At 39.1% G+C, this 21,348-nt stretch overlaps 1 protein-coding gene across 3 annotated transcripts in view; it reads right to left on the bottom strand.

The window, feature by feature from the left end:
• The window catches only part of ASTN1 (astrotactin 1), a 318,993-nt gene that overhangs the window by 282,484 nt on the left and 15,161 nt on the right, over positions 1-21,348 (bottom strand). The window contains exon 1 of one of the 3 annotated variants that reach the window (XM_074389833.1): positions 20,057-20,654. The exons of 1 other annotated variant lie outside the window; for it this stretch is intronic. In XM_074389833.1, coding sequence (XP_074245934.1) covers positions 20,057-20,339 — 283 coding nt within the window. In that variant the 5' untranslated portion in view covers positions 20,340-20,654. Of the gene's footprint in view, positions 1-20,056; positions 20,655-21,348 lie in introns of those variants that run through there. One more of the 3 variants, XM_003925340.4, reaches the window with a different exon arrangement.

Here is a 21,348-nt window from a genome sequence, read left to right as displayed (position 1 = left end):
GTGCCTTTCCTCCTCTGAGGGAGGAGGAAACACTGAACTTCCTAAGGCAGATGTGGTCAGCAAATTCCATTCCAGACTAAGCAGAAGTCCTTCTAGCCGTATACACACTCCTCAAGGCCATCTGAACCCCTGAATAGCTACCTTGCTCCAGAGTTCTTAACAATCATCTCCGCACAGAACCTGGGAGGACATAAAACTGCCAGGCAACAGTGTGATTTACATGGTGACTTGAAAATGAAAGCAGTTTTTGCATTTATATTGGAGAAAACCCATTAACTGGATAATTTACATTTCCCTCTCAAATCTCCCTCTAGTACGAACATTTCCAAGTTGTTGTCAACGCCCAGTCTTTGGAAGAACATTAACTTCCATCATCCACTACCATAATCATCAATCTACATTGTAATGTGAGAATTATAGGGAAGTCAGATTTGCTATGGCCACGTGCAGGGACTTTATTCTGAACCATCATGGATGGAGAATGAAAATCACTGAGAAGTGGCACCCTGAAGCTGAAAAGCCCATCCTGGGAAGCCACTGTCCTAGGCGCCTCTAAAGGTAGTAAGGAAAAGGAAGTAAGTTCGTAAATTCACACATTTATGTTGAAAGAGATTGCAAGATATCATTCAAAATCTTCATAACTTAATTTTGCCATGTCAATATGCCACTTGAAATGAAAGTCACTTTTATGTTTGTTAAATTTTACTTTAAATCAACTTATTGCTTAATCTGAATCTTAGAGACCAAATAAATGAAATTATAGGTTTCATATGCCTATTATTTTTCTAATACATATATTTTCTAATATGTTTAAATATTATAGTTTTTAAATGATAAGTACTGCCTAAAAATATTCTCATACTGATGCTAATTTGTTAGTTTTCATCATCATACTACAAATAGGCAAAATGATAATTAGGAGAAGCTGGGAGGAAGGTATGCGGGAATTATTTGCATTATTTCTGCAACTTTTATGTAAGCCTAACATTATTTTAAAATGATAAATTACCACATATTGGGCAACACTGACAGTGAACAAGTTTCCACAGGTAAACAAATGTCTTTTCTTTACCTTTAGGGTTGGCTACAACTTTATCAAGTCCCTTTTGGAAATAATGGCTATTATATGTTTTCACATGCTCTAATTTGTGTTGATGCCACAAGAAATTCTGGAACGTGATTTTTTTTTTTTCCTGCCAGATTACTGGACTAAATAGGAATAGTCCCTAAAGTGAATACCAAAATAGGTCTAGACATGAGATGGAAGCAGAACTCAATGATTTTAAGTTACTTCTGAGCTTGTTTAACATACTAGATAACAGCCTAGTTCACTGTTCACAGACAAGCCTCCTAGTCTGTTTAACATACTAGATAACTAGATCCTAGTTCATTCATAAGGTGGGTGTACTCAACACTAGATCCTAGTACACTCACCATATGAAGATGCTTTAGACAAGAAAATGATTTCTCATCTAAAGACTAGAAATGCTTTAGACTAGAAAAATCCCACACAGATGCTTTATACTAGAAAATGATTTCCCAATAAATACACCCTAGCATCACAGTCTGCTGAACATGGATTCAGATGCGCAGTGATGTTCACCCCCTACCTTCAGGGTAACTGGTGAGATCTGGCAAAAGCCACAGTCCCTAAAACCCATCCCTTCCAACCATGAGAAGACTCATGATTTACTACAGGGAGACAGAAAAAATCATCATTTTTAGGTATGTCTTGTCATGAAAAAGTTTAGGAACCACTGACCTAGGAGTTTTCAGGGTACCTTAAATCTTTAAGTCTCTGGGTTTCCTAGTGTCTGACCCGAGGATTGCCTAGCCCAGCAAAATCTCTAAAATTTTGAGAAACCCAGATAACTTTCAGATTCCTATAACCTTCAACTTTGGAAAAATCAACTTTCAGCTCTGTTCCTCTGGAGGTAAACGAAGGTAAAAATATCTTAGAATTAGATGTTCTGTCTTAAAGTAGCTCATACTTTTCCAAGTGGCTCTGTAACAACAGCCATCTCCTACACTTTAATACCAAGGCCCCTGGGAAATATGCCAAAGTTGATTTAAATGTCAGCCTCTCTCAATTGGTCTCCCCTGTGACCTTTAAGTAACCATAACAATGTGCCTTCCAGGCTCACTGCATGTCCAAAACCCTCAAGATAGTGGCAAAAGAAAAGGACCTCTGAAAATCTCTTTAAGTTCCATAATTCTGAAATTCTCAACCAAGCACTCTTACTTTCTGACCCATAGAAATTTCCCATATGGCTGAAGGGAATGGGGGCTGAAGGCAGCAAATCTAATTAGAAGAGGTTATTGTGTGTATAAAGCTTTCTTCTCCACAGGACCCACAGGACTCTCAAAACCGTTCAGTAGCAAAACAGACCTGGGGGTAGAATGAGGAGACCATTCATTCAGTCAGTCAGTCAGTCAGTCAGTCTGTTCATTCATTAAACACTGAATATTATATATGCATCAGTACTAAGCTCACAGGTAGACAAACTAATACATTATTCTGCGGGAGTGTTGTAATAGAGATGTAAACCAAGTGCTGCTGCATTCGCATGAAAGACAATTAATTCTCCATGGAATATCATCAGGGTCAGTTCCCAGCTAAAGTACCATGGTAGTTAGGTTAACAGTTCTCAAACTTCTTGGCCTCTGCAACCCTTTACATTCCTAGAAATTATTGAGAACCACAAAGAGCATTTGCTTATGTGGGGTGTATCTACTGTTTACCATATTTGAAGCCAGAACCAAGAAATTTTAAAAATCTTTACTAATCCATTTCATTACTACAATAAGAAACCCACTACACATTAATATAAACCATATATTTTAGGGAAAAAAAAGCTATATTTTCCAAAAACAAAAAATAGTGAGAACAATAACAGTATTCAGTGTTTTTTGGCAAATATTTTAAATACTGGCTTAATAGAAGACAGATGGATACTCATCTCCACTTCTTTAGTGAATATACTACACTATATTATTTTGGATGAAATAGATGAAGAAAGTCCTGTTTTACACAGATATAAAGTTAGAAAAGGAATGAGTATTTTAATTGCCACCTCAGATAATTATAGATATTCTTTAATACTACACCAAAACTTGACAAGCATTAATTTCTTAAAGGTGACTGGCAATGTGGAAACAGAAATCATACACTGAACATTTTGTACACTATTAAAATGATTGTCCATGTTGAAATTTGAACTTTTTTATACACGCACAGTTTTGAAATACACATTGGTAACTTAGAAAATATTGGTTCATGGAGATACGCAGATCTTCCAAATCCTGGCCCATTTCATTATACAGTTTCAAAAACCCTCACCCATTAACAGCATTACTGATTTCATCAGAAAAGTCTTCAAATAGTGGAAAGCTGTCAAGCTCACTATGGCATTTACAAGTTTCCATAACATGTTAATTTTTCTCTTGAAAGCTTGAATTTTATCATTGGCAACACACACCGTCAGTTGTTTTCCAAGATCACTTTGTTCACTTTCAAAAAATTTTCAGCCAAATACTGGAGTCTGAATAACTGTAGTTAGTTTTTCAGTTGTTCTTTCAAGTAAAAAATGTGTTACAAGACAAAAGCAGATAGTTCAGCTTGCAAGTGAAACAATCTCACGTTAGCTTGGAGCAGTAGTTCTTTCTGTGTGTACCCCCCATTCTGTCACTTAAAATATTAAGGGGACATGTACTCAAGGGTTAATTTACAATAAATTCATAATAGTTACTGCTTTATTTGGGTTATTCTTAAATGAAACTGGATTTAAAAAAAAAAACAAAACAGGGAGAGTGGTGAAAAGTATAATGACTACTAGTATAGTTCGGTGTTGCTGTATTAATTCCTGCTAAGACACCACCAGTTTTTCCCACTACTATTTTGCACCATCATTGTAAATACCAATGTAGTGAAAAAGACAACTGATATCTTAATATTATGATGAAAATAGTTATCATTTCAAAGACACCCTGGAAAGGGTCTCATCAATCCCTGGGAAGGTCTGTGGAACACTTAGAGAACTACTGAGCTACACTGGGGCTTCCCAGGAATTAGACTGTTGAAGTTCAATGGTACCAAGCTCAGAATACGTTCACTAAGTAGCTACTCCATGCCAAACAGCACTGTGCCAGAATCTGGACAAAGATAACGAAGAAACTGTCTGCCTTTAAGGAGCTTACAGTTGCAGGGGTAGGCAAACAAAGAAGAAAATTATTTTAGAATTAGAATATTACCAAGCAAGAGTACATGGAATGCTATGAGAATACAAGAGTAGAAAGTGCCCTCAAAAGATTCCTAGTAGGAGACTGTACCTAAGACGTATAAAGCAAAATGAAAAGAACTAGCGGGAAAATAAAAGAGCCAGTAATAGCCCATTATTCCTGAAGTATGAAGTGGAGGAGAGCTGTTGAAGTAACTTTGAGGTTGTCTCTTCACCTTACTGTTTGCCATGATGCCCGGGTGAGTAACTTCAGCTCCAGGAATGGACTCTGATCAGCCAAGTTAACCAGTTATTACATTATTCTTAACTCAGAGATTGGTCCAAGGAGGAGTAGGCCTAAGTCAACTCATGCCAAAAAGTATCAAGAAGTAGCTTGCAGGAGTCTGCTGGAAGAAAGACGCCTCCTTCCTTTTAGGAGAGCTCTCTCAAAAGCAAACCTGACTCTTCCTCTGCACATTTTCCATATGGAAGGGAAGCCTTAACTGTGGCAGCTTTCTTACTACCAGCCTGAGGATGAAGCTCACACCTAGAGGCCAAAGTCATGACAACTGCAGAGATCCACGATTGGAGCCCTGATAAAGGAAAGCTGGACTGCACCTTCATTGACTGAGCCTATGCATATTCTTTACCATTTACATCACTTTTTGTCGCATTTTGTCTTACAATGGAAAATTTCCAAACTAATATGAGGTTAACTTGAGATAGTGCTAGAGAGGTAGAACCAGTCATAGAGTCTTTTTATGCCTTGCTAAGAATTCTGGGTATTCTTGGACAGGGTCTAAGAGTCAAAGTATCATAAGCTGGGAAATAACTAGGCCTTTGAAGCACCACCAACTGATTTGGTAAGAACTCTTTTTTTTTTTCTGTTTTTTAGATGGAGTCTCACTCTGTTGACAGGCTGGAGTTCAGTGGTATGATCTTAGCTCAATGCAACCTCCACCTCCCCAGTTCAAGCGACTCTCCTGCTTCAGCCTCCAGAGTCTCTGGAACTACAGGTGTCTGCCACCATGCCTAGCTAATTTTTGTACGTTTAGTAGAGAAGGTGTTTCACCATGTTGGCCAGGATAGTCTTGATCTCCTAACCTCATGATCCACTGGCCCCAGCCTCCCAAAGAGCTGGGATTAGAAGCATGAGCCACCACGCCCGGCCTTTTTCTTCTTCTTCTTCTTCTTTTTTTTTTTTTTGAGATGGAGTCTCGCTCTTGTTACCCAGGCTGGAGTGCAATGGTGCGATCTCAGCTCACCGCAACCTCCGCCTCCTGGGTTCAGGCAATTCTCCTGCCTCAGCCTCCTGAGTAGCTGGGATTACAGGCATGTGCCCCCATGCCCAGCTAATTTTTTGTATTTTTAGTAGAGACGAGGTTTCATCATGTTGACCAGGATGGTCTCGATCTCTTGACCTCGTGGATCCACCCACCTCAGCCTCCCAAAGTGCTGGGATTACAGGCGTGAGCCACCGCACCCAGCCTTTTTTTTTTTTTTTAAATGAATTGGCTTTTTTTTTTTTTTTCCAGTTTTACAAGTTTCCTTCCTACCTATATAGAGATTGTGCATTACCCAAGAAAGGAAGAGACCAATCAACAGTGACAAATGCAACTGAAGGCCACTGAGATGACTCTCTGGATTTAACATTAGAGGATCAATATTGACCTCAGTGCAACGAAACAGAAACAAATGTGACTGCTATTGTGAATGGAAGACTGATAGGATACTTGCTGAGAGGATACACAGGTAAGTAGAAGTTTCTTTAATTTTCTAAGACAAAAGAGAGCTGAGTATGCTTATAGGCTTAAGGAAAGAATCTAGGAAAAAGAGGAAGAGAAAAAGTAGAAATATAGGAGAGAGGAAGGATATATGTAGTAAGGTCCTGGAAGAGATCAAACTCTTGGTTCTGTAAAGACAGGATTATGTTTTTGTTTTTTTTTTTTTTCTCATTGTCTTCCAAAAGCCTAGTATCATGACTGCTACTTAGAAGCTGTTCAAAATACATTAGAAATTGGAGGTAAGAAAGTAAGAATGAATTCCAAAGTCGGTCTATAAGTTTGTATGTTGGAGATGTATGAAACCCGAGATAATTTATGCCTAGTAGCCTCAACTACAAGGCAATATCTTATACTAAGTGTAAAGACAGGAAATTAAGTTGGGAGCTTAACTACCTTACTAAAAGTTTGAAATAGTCACTTGGGGAAGTGAGAGGAAGGGATGGCCAAGGTCATTAAAAAGTAATAAGCAATTTTCAGGACCAAACTTAGACAAGAACTCAGTTAACTATGATACCTTGAATGGACACAAATAGAATTCACACACAAATCTCAGCATTCAGTCTGTGAATTTTGATCCACCTCTGGACGACATTTGATTGGTAGAGGCTGTATAATGACAAGAAGCAGCACTGAAATTGAGGATTCTAATAAAAAGGTAGTTCAGGAAAAGGAAAATATGTCAGAGCATTCTAATACACCTGGAGAAAATAAAAGTGTCAATGAAATGGTAAATTTACAAGGACCAATTATCAGCAAGAGTAAAAGAGCATGAGAAAGTTGGAAAGAATAATTAGTGGTTTCGAGTAGGGCCAGTTTCAAGTTTGAAGAATTTTTAGGGATGAGAAGAAGAGTATAACCATGGTTACAGGTAAGTAAAAGAGTTATGAAGGTGGAGTTGCAGGAGTGAAGGAATCATAAAGTAGAAAGCTGAAGGTGTTGTGTACTTCAGGGATTGGCAAAGTATAACCTATGGGTACTAATTGCTTATTTTTGTAAATAAAATTCGAATGGAACACAGCTATACACATTAAGTTACATATTGTCTCTGGTGGCTTTTCGGCCAGTATAAAGATATATTGAGTAGTTACAACAGAGACCATATGGTCTAAAAGGTCTAAAATAGTTAATATCTTGCCCTATAAGAAAACATGTTTGACCCAGGCCTACATAGTCAATAAAGTGGTCTTGTGTAAAGGCAGGAGTTGCCATAGCAGAAAATACAGAGGGGCAGTACTAAGCATATTGGTGAGTGGCCTGGAAGATGATAAATAGAGGTAGTTAGGAGAGGTAGAAGATGACCAAGCCAAAGATGTGTATTTTCAAACAGGAAGTGTTTCCTGGAAGGAGAGTGAAATTGTTAAAATGATTTTTGATTTTCTTGGAATCCTTATGGTAGGGACTGCTATTTAAAAAAAAAAAATCTATTATCTCTTTCTTTCTAGAATTTAAGTTGAGCATGAGCACATGACCACCCAGATAAGACTGCTTTTCCCAATGTCCTTGGCTTGGATTTTGGGCATATAACAAAGTTCTTATCTATGGCATTAGAGTAGAAGGGATGTGTGCAACTTTTCCCTCACTTTCTTTAAAAAAAAAAAAAAAAAAAAAAAAAGGGAGAGCAAGAGAGAAAGAAATTGATACCCTGAATGATTGCCCTTCCCCTTCCTGTTAGCATAAACACAATGCAGTAGAGGATAAGGGCCTGGGGAATGGCAGAGCCACAAGGTGGTAGAATCTGGGGTTTCTGAATAACTTCATGGGGTAGGGTCTTGCGAAGCTGTACCATTCATCCCAGAATTGTTGCCTGAGGGAGAATAAGCTTTTCTTCTTTAAGTCACTTTTTAAGACCTCTTTGTTCCAGGAAAAAAAAAGTTAATCTCTATCCCACTTATAAGACCTTTTTAAACATGACTTAAGTTGTGAACCTTCTTTTCAAGAAGTTGCCCTTATGCATAAATTTTATACTCAATAAACCCTTTAACCCATCTGTGTGCTTCAAGCTAAGAACATGTGGTATAGAAGCAGCAGTGGAGAGAAAAAGGAAGTAGCCACTCCTCCCATGTGTTTGTGCAAAAGGAACCTTTCAATAAACCAGCCATGCTTTGTCATTGTGCTTTTTCAGGTTATGTCCTTGATTGGTGGTAGACTGAAAGAGCCATCCAGAGAAATGAGGAAGGACAGGAGAGGACATACGGGAACAATAATGAAGTCAAAGTACAAGATGAGACTATGATGGGGAAACATGAGAAAGAAAAAAATTCAGTTCTCACAATTTAAATTTGGAGAAAAACAGATATCCCAGGGAGAACAGGACAATCTGAAGCCATCAGTCAGGACCACAGAAGGTACACAGATTTATAATGCATAACTTCAAAAGATGCTATATATACACAGGTTCCATAGGGTGGCAGATTCACCATCAGAATTTGCTCATATTTAGAATTCAAAATCCACCTAGAAACTGATAACAGTAAAAGGATTCTACTGGGTACTGCTATGGTGTACATGTGTAGCATCATGTTCCCTCAAGCAAAGGCAGTCAGTTAACACACAGCATTAACAGCTTTCATATACATAGAGCATAATCCTTTGGAAAATAAATAAATAAGAAAATACTCCTTTTACAAAAGCACAAAAAGATAAAACATCTAGGAGTACATCTAATAAGAAATGTGTGAGAACCATATGAGAAAAAAAAATATTTAAAACTCTACTAAAGGCAGACAAGAAGATTCAAACAAACGCAAACATACAAAGTTCTTAAACAGATATAAAAACCCAACATCAAAAAGATTTCATTATTAATTTAAAATTTTAACAAGGTTTATAATTAAAAATACCACTAGTTTTGTTATTCTTGTTGTTGTTACGTTTTTAGAACCAGAGAAGCCAGTTAAAGGTTTATGCGGAAAAAAGGAATGGCTAGGAGAACTCTAGAAAGAATAGCAGCAAAGGGTGACTAGTCCTATCAGATATGAAAGCATACTATAGAGTTTTAATAATTAACACAATGTAGTATAGGCACATGAATATACAGACATAATAACAGAACAGAATAAAAGCTCAGAAATAGACCTAAATGTATTATGAAATGTATTATATGATAAAGGTGACGTCTCAAATCAGAGGGGAGATCATGAGCTATTTAATAAATAGTACTGAAACATCTGAATAACCATGTGGACAGCTGCTACAGTTTGGATGTTTGTTCTCCCAAACTACTTATTAAAATTTGATCCCCAGTGTTGGAGGTAAGGTCTAATGGAAGGTTCTTGGGTTGGAGGGGTAGATGCCTCATGAGTAGATTAATGCCTTCCTTGGAGGTGAGTGAGTTCTTGCTCTGTTAGTTCCCTCTACGAGCTGATTGTTTTAAAAAAATATCTTGGCATCTCTGCTTCTCTCTCTTGTGATAATATCTTACCAGGTAATCTCTGCACATTCTAGCTTCCCTTTGTCTTTCACCTTGAGTGGAAGCAGCCTAAGGCCCTGATCAAATGCAGATACCCAATCCTGAACTTTCCAAACAACAGAATTGTGAGCCAAATAAGTATTTTTTTTTAATATAAATTACCCAGCCTCAGGTACTACCTTACAGCAACACAAAATGAACTAAGACAACAGCTAAAGTTGGTACTTCATATAGCATACTTGGATAAAGCTGTATATCATACTACATAACACAATAAATTCAAAATGTATCAAATATTTAAATGCAAAAAATAAAGCCATCAGAGTATTCAGAAAAAAAAATGGTCAATACTTTTAAAACTTTAAAGTGAAGAAGACCTTTTCAAAGAAGACTTAAGGTATAGAAGTAAAAAAGAAATAATTAATATCTTCATTTACACAAAATTCAAAGACTTCTAGAAAAGGGACCAACCAAAAAAACAAGCAAACAAAAACATAGGCAAAGTCAAGAAACATACAATAACCTGGGAAAAATTGTATTTGCAACTCATGTTACAGTCAAAGAGATAACCTCCCTCGTATCTAAAATGGTCCTAAAAATATGAAAGTAATAACAATTAGATGTCACTTTACACTCCGTGGATTGACAAATATTAGAACACTATACAATGGTAAGTGTTGGTGGGAGTACGGGGATATAGGAACCCTCAAATATTAATACTACTGATGAGAGTACAGACTGATCCAGCCATTCTGAACACAGTTCGGCAGTATTTAGCCAAATTAAATATGCATAATCTTTTTAAACCAGCAATTTTTCTCCTGCTATGTATCCCAGAGAAATTTTCACAAAAGTCCTTGAGGAAATATGAACAAAAATGATAACTAATAGTGATGGGAAGCAGGAGGCAACTTGGATACGTCTATCACTGAGAGGACTGGCAAAATGTAATAGGTGACCATCATGGAGTGTTCTGCAACAGTCAGAATCAGCGGACAAGACATGTGTTGTCCAATAAACCTTTCTACAATGGTGGGCATGTTTTATGCATTCACTGTTCAATATGGTAGCCACTAGCCACATTAAGTTATTTAAAATTAAACTCATTAAAATGTAAACATAAAAATTCAGTTCCCTGGTTGTACTAGCTACATTTCAAGTGTTCAAGAGGTACATGTGACCAGAAGTACCATACTGGATAGGCAGATCTAGAATATTAGCACTATGATGGAAATCCCTCTTGGACAGTGCTGGGCTATATTTATACAAAGTAGTGTGAGTGGACATGATATCACATCACCATTTCCTTGAATTTATATTACATTAACACAAAACAACTATTGACTTATTGCAAGAACACATACCAGGAAAAAAAAAAAAAGCATTAGGGAAGTTAGAATTTTTTTTTATGGGGAAGGGTAAGTGAGAACTGAGAGTAGGGATAAAGGAAAACAAGCAAACAGACAAATCAGTAAACCACTGGAAGGAATAAGGGCTTTCAGAGACCTATGATAAAATATGCTGTGAATTGAGAAATAAGATTAAGTCAAATCTCTGTATGAGACTACAAAAAAAAGTAAGCACACAAAAATCTGCATACTAATGTTCATAGTATTTTTATTCATAATTGTCAAAAACTGGAAACAACCAAGATGTCCTTCAATAGGTAAATGAACAAACTATGGTACTTCCATGCAATGGAGTATTATTCAGAAATAATAATTGAGCTATCAAGCCATGAAAAGAAAATATGTCAATGAATCTTAAATGCATGATATTAAGAAAAAGAGGCAAGTCGAAAAGAGCTACATGCTTTATTACAATTATATGACATTCTGGAAAAGGCACAACTACAGTGATGGTAAAAGAGCAGTGGTCCCCAGAGTCTGGAGGTAAGGAATGTAGGATTAAATAGATGAAGGGTAGGGGATTCTGCAGGGTAATCAAACTGTTCTGTATGATTCTACAACTGTGGATATATTACACCATACATGTGTGAAAATTCATTAACTTTAGGGAACAAAGAGCCAACTTTATATGTGCAAATTAAAAAGAAATCACTTAGGGGATTGGATAAGATCGGGATGAATGCAGAATGTGACAAAATACTAACTATATCATCAATGAATGAACAACTTCACTGGAAGGAGAACTAAAGACAAAAGAAATTGTACAGAAAAACTGCAATATCACTGATAAAGTTGTTCCCCATAGTAGTATGGGCAAACAATTCCAATACTGTAATAAATTCACAGTGATACTGAAAAACTAAATAAGTGGATGGCAGATGGTGGGAGCCAGGTTACTCATTGTTGGAGTAGGATAAGGAAGGAGAGGAAGCTAGGTGATTCATGAATTAATTAGATGATAGCTAATGTTAATTAGGCAGTGATAATTAGATAACGGATTAAAGCCGGAGGCATCAGTATGAACTCACGATTAGGTTAATATAGACACAGATGGCTAAATATAGAAATATTTACAGATAGATGTATACATATGTTAGTAAAGACATATAATTCCTTGCTTTGTCAACTGAGCGGGCATAGAAACAACAACACTCCTGTAACAACAAGCACACCTAGTTCCCAGATCTTGGTTTCTAACACCATCCTCCATTTCAAAGAATCACGGGTCCTTGGAGAAATAGCTGATTCTAGAATAGGGGCAGGTAATATGCAAGATGACCCTGGAGAAGCTTGTAGTGACAGGAAGCAAGAAGGTACTCAAAAAAACAAAAACCTACATTGACTAGGGTATGTCAAAGATTCACTGGAGCCAACTAAAAGAGCTCCCATTAGCCAATGCTGAGACAAACAATTTGAGCAATAAAATCAATAAAGTACCGAATTAAAACCCAAAGCATAAAATAAACATTTATGAGTCCATATAAGTAAATTAAAAAATGGAAGAAAATAAGCAATTCTCTCATGCAGCATAATTCAAAATAATTTATGTAGATACTTAGCCTTCGAGAAGGTAAACCACAGCTTCCCATTCCTTAGGAATGGTCTGTGCACAGTGACTTCCTTCAAAGGAATGGAGAGAGGGTAAAAGGTAACTCTGCAGTAGAGAAACCTGACAAACACAACCTCAACAGAGTGAGTGAGGTCAGCATCAACAGTGAGAAATTGATAGAATGTACCCTTGGTACGATCTGATGAAAATGACACTTTATAGCTTCCTTCTCCGAACCTTAGTTCCAGTCTAATGACGAGAAAAACATCCGACAAACACCAATTGAGGAACATTCTACAAAATACTGGACTTGTATTCTTCAAACTGTCAAGGTCATCAAAAACAAACAAGTCTGAAAGCTGTCATAGTCAAGAGAAGCCTAAGAAGACACAATGCCTGAGTGTACTGAGGTACCCTGGATGAGATCCTGGAACAGAAAAACGATGCTAGATAAAAACTAAGAAAATCTGAATTAAGTGTTGACTTTTGTTAAAAACCATGAATCAACCTTGGTTCTTCAATTGTAACAAATGTATCACACTCATATAAGATGTTGATAGCAAGAGAAACTGGGTATAAGGTATATGGAAACTCTCTGTACTATCTTCCCATTTTTTTCCATAAATCTAAAATTGTTGTTGCTGTTGTTGTTGCTGCTGTTGTTCTTTTGTGACAGGGTCTTGCTCTGTTGCCCAGGCCAGAGTGCAGTCGCAGGATCACCACTCACTGCAACTCAGCCCCCTGGAGTCAAGTCATCTTCCCACCTCAGCCTCCCAAGTAGCTGGGACTACAAACACACACCACCATATTCAGCTACCTTTGGTATTTTTTGTAGAGATGGGATTTTGCCGTGTTGCTCAGGCCAGTCTCAAACTCCTGAGCTCAAGCCATTCACCCACCAGGCTTCCAGGTGTGAGCCACCACACCCGGCCTAAACCTGTTCTTAACAAAAATAATTAAAAAATAATTTGTAAATTTTTAATTAAAAAAAGGAAAACAAATATCAGGTACTGCCAGAAGCTTTGAGGCTCTCTTTTTTGCCCTCTCCTTTCACACAGTCTTCCCTTTCTACAAGAGGTAACATTCATCTTTTATTTTGTTTTTGTTTTCTTGATTTTCATAAAAATTTTGCATTTGTATGTATTCTTAATATTATTTTGCATTTATACAAATAAAATTATACTATATATATATTTTTAGCTATTTGCTTATTTTCAGCTAACATTACATTTGTGAGATTTACCCACATTGATATGCATAGCTACAACTCATTTATTCTCCTGGCTGATCTGTCACTGATGAAGGTACCGCCTTGTCTATTTCTCGTCTCCTGATAATGGCTGCTTCCAGGTTCTGCTATTTCTAACAGATATTCTCATATATACATGTAAGAATTCCTATGTAATAAATATCTAGAAGTGGAACTGCAAAATCATCAGGAACACACATTTTCACCTTTACTATATAATAACAAATCATTTCACAACAGTTGTAATGTCAGTTTAGATTACCATCAACAACAATTTATTTGTTTGTTCCTTGGAAATCTAGAGATCTATACAACCACTTTGAGTATTTTTCTTAAATGTTTAAAGCGTACATGATTAAAAACAAAATATCAACTATTTCATATTTTTAATAGGAATAAAATGGTGATAGATAACCATGTAACCAAAGCTATTGAAATAATTTTTTAAATTAATTTTTAAAAGTAATAAAATGATGATAGGTGTCAACCTGTAGTACATTCAAAATTTCCATAGACCTTAACTTGTATCTCTTATGAGCAAATTAATCTTCAACAAGCTCTTAACTTGCTGTTTTTGCCATCTGTGTGTATATAGATGAACTGGTTTAAAAGTGAAGAAATGAAGACTTCAACATGTCCCTGCTAAAAGGTTGCCAAGTTTTGTTCTCATAAACTGGCCCTAACGTGAGAAACTCCTAGCCTTTTAAGTTTAATTACGTTTCTAAAAAAGGAAAGAAAAAAGTACATGTGTGTATACAGATATATGATATATATATGTGTATATAGTGTGTGTCTATAAGACAAGACCTCAATCTTGCTTCTGAAGATGAATAAAGAAACTAAAATTGGCAGAGTGCAGTGGCTCATGACAGTAATCCCAGCACTGTGGGAGGCTGAGGTGGGTAGATGATTTGAGGTCAGAAGTTCAAGATCAGCCTGGTCAATATGGTGAAAGCCCATCTATAATACTAAAAATAAAATAAAATAAATTAGCCAGGTGTGGTGGCAGACACCAGTAGTCCCAGCTATTCGGTAGGTTGAGGCAGGAGAATCACTTGAACCTGGGAGGAGGAGGTTGCAGTGAGCAGAGATCATGCCACTGCACTCCAGCCTGGGTGACAAAGTGAGGCTCCACCTCAAAAAAAAAGAAAAAAAAAATTAAAATTTTTTTTTTCAAAAACTCTAATGACTTGTATTCAAATCTTATCAACATATCTTAAAAAAGCACGTAACGTGTTATAAAATTCATCACTCACATTCAAAATTCTTTCATTGTAAAAATCTACATTTCTATAGAGAAACAATAAATAATAACCCCCCCAATACTATAAATTAGCACATTCTGCTAGCATGAGCTATATAAGTGCCGAAGACCCTACCTTAGGATTACTACTATTCATCTACTTTGTCTTGGATGGGGCTGCCAATCTATACAAATGCATTTACTGTTAACCTAGGTAGCTCACTGTAGTGGAGAAAAAAAAGAAGGAAAAGAAACATACTTTAAAGTTTCCCCTCAAATGGGAAGATGGAGAGAGATGTGAAAAGAACTGGAAAACTTGGGTATTTTAATTGTTTCCTATCAGGCCAAAGCTTACTCATAAGTAGATTATGTCCAATATTACCTTTGATGCCAATTGAAAAGTTCACTAATTGCTATTTAAACAGCCTCACTGAGCTCTGAAAATAAGTTCTAAGCACAAGACAACCTAATACAAAGATCACTGGCTTTGGACAAGTAGCTAAAACCACCCACCTTCTGGATAGCTCCATTTAACAAGGGAGCCTTCTCTTGGAACTCTCAGTTTGTACATCTGTAGGGCCCTCTTCAGAAGGACGCCGAACATATTACCTGCATCCCCACACAGCCTACCTACCTGGTTTATCATGACTGTGAGTCCCATACATGTCACCACAGGAACATGGACACATGGCTACTCGAACCTGAAAACTATAAATAAAGAAGAATTCCCAAACTCTTCTTAGCAAGGTAGATTTGCGTAGCTAACTATTTTTTCACGAAGTTATTAAAGCTGGTGTGAGAAACCACTCAATAGCCAAGGATATTCAAGAAGCATTTGCATAAAAATCATAAAAAACTCGTCTATACAAACTAGATTAGTGTGCTTTCTCTATTTTAACCATTGTCAGGGCTCCTTTTATTCAACCATGAATAAGAAAAGATTTTGAAAACTTTTAAGGCATGTAAAATAGTAGCTTAGAGAAAGCCTTAAACATCATATTGACCTGAATTCAAATGATGGATCCATCAACTGTTCACTAAGTGACCCTGAGTAAGTTATTTAACTTCCCCATTCTTCTATTTTCTCCATTGCTGGAATAAGTAGAAAGCCAGAAGTTGACAGCAAATCTGTCTTCAAAGCCTATTCTTTTAACCGCAACACTTGCCTGCTCCAGACACTTTAAATAGCATCTTGCATGTGGGAACTTACTACATCTCTGCAGGCTGATTGATTTATCTTCAGGAATACCTTCTTCAATCAAAAGCCATGACAGCTAAAGCAAAATGCCAAGGCACAAGAGAAACACCTTTCTTCACTAAGTTGTACACATGCAAAAGCTCAACTGTTGGGTGAAATAGAAGGGTCTCTTCTTCAAATAGTAATGAGACTGATATAAAAATATATTCTGTTCACAGCACAGAAAACCTGGAAGCCACACTTCAGGTTAACTCCTTATCTCCAAATCAAATATGCCTCCAAAGCAGGACTGTCTACTGTTTTGAAAGCTGAAATATGAAATTTTAGTTCAGATATGAAATACTAGTTGACTAATTTGGCAAATCTCTTAAATCTCCTGAGAAGATACTAAGGCTTATGTGCCTAAGTATTTTAAATTAGAAATGACAGTTATTTTGCAACACTTCTAAGGCTTTTAACCACCTCTGAAAGCAGGGGTTTAGGGTTAGATTCCATGGCTTAGAGTTACCAGATAAGTACTATGAAAAAGAGTATCAGGCACAGAACCATCAGTATTTGTGAGAAGTACGACAATCTAGACCTGACTAAAAACACTCACACTCAAAGCATTTCAAAAACCATGTGTAGTCAAACAAAATGTACCTAAAAGTCATAATTTCACAATTTGCAAACCCCACCTCAGGGTAAAGGAGATACTGACTCTTCCCCTCTACTCAGAATATACCACAAGCAAAACTGCCATGGCTGAGGGCTGAGATAGCCTCTGGGAGCCAGATTTCAATGCTTTCTATGTCAAGTCAGCCCTCCCTGCCTAGTTTTGAAGTGGAGAGCCATGTGCCACTCTACAGAGCCAGGCCCAGTCCTCACTAGTCTCATGTCACAAGGCTCTGTCCAGGCAGGCTGATCCCCACACTATGCCACATGCACGCCATTTCCATATTCACTCCTACCACCAAATGCCTTTGTTCATCTTTTCTCCATGACCTTAAATGTCTTCACCTTTCCTAGTCCAAGCCAAATCTAATCTACTTTTAACTTTGGGAATTTTTTTCATTTTAAATCCATGCAAAGAGCACAGACATGGGATAGGCTTCATAGAGATGACACGTGAATGGTTTAGAAGGAAGAATGGATACCACCTAGTAGAGAAGGGGCAAAGAGCCTTCTAGGCAGAGGAGCTAGCTAGCATGTGCAAATTCTTGAAAGAGCCCAGAGGGCCATGGCAGGCTTGGAGGGATAAGGGACTGGAGAATTTGACTGCAATAAGAATGAGAAGACCCTAGTTGGCCTCAGTGAAGTAACAGGACTTGATCCTAGAGGCAAAAGGAACCCCAAGCTTGTTTTCATTGTTGTTTGTTCATGGTTGTTGTTTTCACTCAAAGGAGTGACAGGATCTGATTTTAGTCAAAGCTTCTGGTCAAGTCCATGACCATCATGGAGTCTGCTCTTGTCATGCCAGCAAATCCTTCCATAGCATCCCCCACCCCTTAACAGCCATACCACACAATCAGGTACTACTACTTACAGCTTTTACAGGTATCTTTTTTTCCAGTGACTGGAGAGCACTTGAGGGCAAGAGACTTTTGTTTTTGTAACTTGTTTCCTAGTAATGTCTCTGAGTGCTGAGCAAGTACAGCTCAATACATTTCCAGAAGTGACTGATTCAGATTCCTCCAGGGGATGGATTAAGTAAATGAGATTCCAAAGATATAAGTAGGGAAATCCCTAAACCAAAGTCATGACACCCCTCACTATTGGCTGTGAGCTGCATGATCAGGACCACGTAAGTTAAATTCAAAAGCAACTACCCTTGAGTTTATCCTCCATAAACTTGGACTCCTCTTCCTTTGCCCAGATCTGTTTAACCACCCACCCAAACTAAAATTCATTTCTTCTTCCTTTGAACATACTAAGCCAGAAAGAATAGGTACCAGCCCTTCTCTGCTCTGAGCATATCCTGCTGACTGGGAGGGTGGGAGACAATCAATGCATTTAAATAGTGCATCTGGCCCTGAAGTGAGAGTGTGTCTGTATGCCTGTGTGTAAATGCCAAGTTGCAGTAGGTTCCCATGGCAACCCCAACAGGACACTGCAGTGGGCAGCTCTACACAGAAGTGCAGAAAACCCATTAACATCGGGGTTTTCAGTGTGCACTTTGGTTCCTAGCAGGCCCGTCACAGCATTAGGCCCTGTTTTGGGGATTCCGCAAAAAAATAAGTGAAATTTGGAATACCTGCTAGCCTTCCCTTTTTCTAAGCACCATACATGTACCTCTTCATGCACAGTAAACACTACAAGCAGAGCGCAAAACAGCCTCTTTAGAAGTACATAATTCCCTCTACTCATTTTTATATACTATGATGAACAGATTGTACTTTGCACATCAGCATGACTTCAATGTGAACTTTCCATCCTCTGAATAAGCCAGCAATTGTACATTTTGATAAGCAGCATATCCACAATGCTCTCATTCCCAGCTAGTCCCCAGTTTTTATTATGTTATTGGTATTTTTGGATGTAAAAATAAATAATCCTATCACTAGTGTAGGTTGGGTTTAATGGGTTCAACTGTGAACTGCACTCCAGGAACTGTAAAGCAATTTTTCAAAGGACCAGGCAATTTCTGAAATTGCTTTTCCATAGGGGTTGGAGAGTAGGGGTTTATTCACCCACTTTCTAATGTTTTCAGTGTGAAGACATCTCCTGTGAAGGAAGAGCAAGAGGGATGTGCTAGAATTCCACATGTGGCTCTAGCCTACATGTGGCCATCAGGAAACCATGTTCCCGCAAATGGAACTCTAGTTGGTAGGGTATTAAGTAGATAGAACAGTCTCCTGGACATTTTCTTTTTTTCTTTCCTTGGATCTAGAGACTGACATGTAGTTTTCTTTGAATTTCTCCTGGGCAAAATAAGAATAATTGGCAACACTGCTAAAGAAATGGATTACAAGGTAGGCATGCACAGCAGGGTGAGAGCTCCATCTGCACGTGGAGAAGTGAGGGAAATCTGGCTAAGTGACATGAACTTGTGGTGCTTTGCAAGATACTAGAGGAGGACCACAATATCTTTGCAGATTCGTAGTGGAAAACAGAGATGATTTGAAGCAATGTGTGGGTTCCAGAACCTGAAGTGACAGTTCAACTATCTGAAGGTGACCTAAGAAAATTACAGTGTTGGTACCAAAAAGAGAGAGATGAAAACAACGGAAGGAAGAGACCCTTGCCTAGAAAGGTCACTCTGTGTGCAGGAATGCCCATGCCTATATAAGGTGGCCCTGGGAACAAAGAAGAGACAAATATTAACAGACTACAGTTGTATGTCTTTAAGCAATTGTGATGTGACATGGATGTATGCATGTGGTTGAAGGAGGGGGTTGTGACATCTAAGCATAGAGGTAGGACTTCCCAGAATGAACAGCTGGGGTATAAGAAACTTGAGTGTTTGGAAGGGAGGGTGTCAGTAGCCTGCTGACAGATATAGGTCTCTCCATGAATGAAGACTAGAATCTGGCCTGCACATAGCTGGCAAGGTGATAACAGGATACCTGTTTATAAAGCCCCCAAGAAGTGCTGTGAGTGTGTGTGGGTGTCCAGGGTGCTTGAAGCAAAGAGCTGAGCATGTGGCTAAGGAGCAGGTGGAGGGGATTATGGGAGTTGAGCTGGTAGCAGACAAAAAGTGCTGTGTGGATGCGCTCCCGAATCAAAGCTGGGAGGTCAAGGCTGGGAGAGGTTTCAGAAAGACTCATGCAACCTGTTCCTTTGGGGTAGGGCTGCTGAGAGGAGGCCCAGCATCCAGGTCGGATTTGGGGAGAAGTCAGGTGCACAGAGGCCCTAGGATGCAAGTGGGTGTGGAGAACGGTCCGGGAGTGGGGCGGATCCGGGAGGTAGGAGTGGGGGAGGGGAGGTCGTCGGCGAGTGGGTGTGTAGAGGGAGCCGGAGTGGGGGGTGGGGGCGCTGGTCCAGCGCCTCCGGCCGCCTCGACCTCCCCCGGGACTCACCCAGCACAAAGTAGGGCAGCTCCGTGTTCTCCAGGTCGTCCACCACGACCATTTCTCCCGGGAAGTCGTTGCGCACCGAGAAGAGGAGCTTGGGCTCCGAGGCCGAGGGGCTGTGCATGATGCTCAGGTCGTTCTCGCGCAGGAAGGGCAGCGCCGACACCGTGATGCTTTTGAGCTTGCACTCCAGCTCCTTGGATGGATCCACGTCGCCGGCGGCCGTAGCCAGCACGGCCGCCGGCCCCCAGAAGCAGGCGAGCAGGGCGCAGAGCCGGGCTAAAGCCATCTTGAGCCCCGGCCGCCTTCCTCCTAGCGCTGCGTTGGTGGGGGAGGAAGCGAGCGGGGAGGGAGCGAGCGAGCGCGGGAGGCGGGGGAGGTTAGGGAGGGGATGGAGAGCCGGGAGAGCCCTGGACCCCGGAATGAGATGCCGCTTGCAGAGTGCTGGGTTTAAGCTCTGCTATCTGGAGAGCCCAATTCTTTGTTTCCCGGAGCTGCTTATCTGGGGAAGGGAAAGCGGGGGTGGGGGGAGAGGAGAAGAAGGGAAGGAAGGACGTCGAGAGGAAAGAGGAAGGGAGCTGAGGATTCTAGGGAATCAGGTCAGCCCCCAGCTGGCTGCCGGTGTTCTTGCCTCTCTCCTCTGTTGCATCCTCCAACGCGAGCAAGGCTCTTGGCTATGAACTACCTGCATGGCATTTTTAATAAATTGATCTTTGCAATGTAAAATCTTCCCTCTGGCATCATCAGCCAGAAGGCTTGAGAAAGGCACACACGGGCACACACTATAAAGGGCACTTCTGCAAAGCAGCGTGGCGGGGTGGCTGGGGGATGCTTTCCAGATGCAAATTCCCCCAATGGCTTTACGAATGTATTATATAGCTTGTTGGAGTCTTGTCTTTTTTTTACCCAATAGTTGGATTTGTACATTGGATAGATGGGTGTTGGGAGGAACGCACATGGGCATATTTTTACTTAGCACTAACTTTGCAAAATATTTAAAGAAAGTATTTGTTATACTGGTCTGGATGGATGGATAGATATGCACAACAGGGCAATGCGCACAGTTAAGCAGGAGACCAAAACTTTTACTTGCAACTTCTCTCAGCTTCTTTATTTCTATCACAAATGTTATCTGAAGTAGCCAATAAAAAGATGATTTGGGGAATACTATAATTGATAGGGAAAAAAGAGCAGAGTTAGCTCAAAGAAATCTTGAACCTTTAGAGAATCCAGTAAATAAAACAAGGCTGGAAGAAAATTGTGAGAAAAACCAAAGTTCCTAAGCATTCTTAACGGAT

This window comes from Saimiri boliviensis, chromosome 19 (assembly GCF_048565385.1).
Source record: "Saimiri boliviensis isolate mSaiBol1 chromosome 19, mSaiBol1.pri, whole genome shotgun sequence".
In the NCBI taxonomy this organism is placed as follows: domain Eukaryota; kingdom Metazoa; phylum Chordata; class Mammalia; order Primates; family Cebidae; genus Saimiri; species Saimiri boliviensis.
Note: the sequence above shows the minus strand (reverse complement) of the source record. Positions and strands in the feature narration are given on the sequence as shown.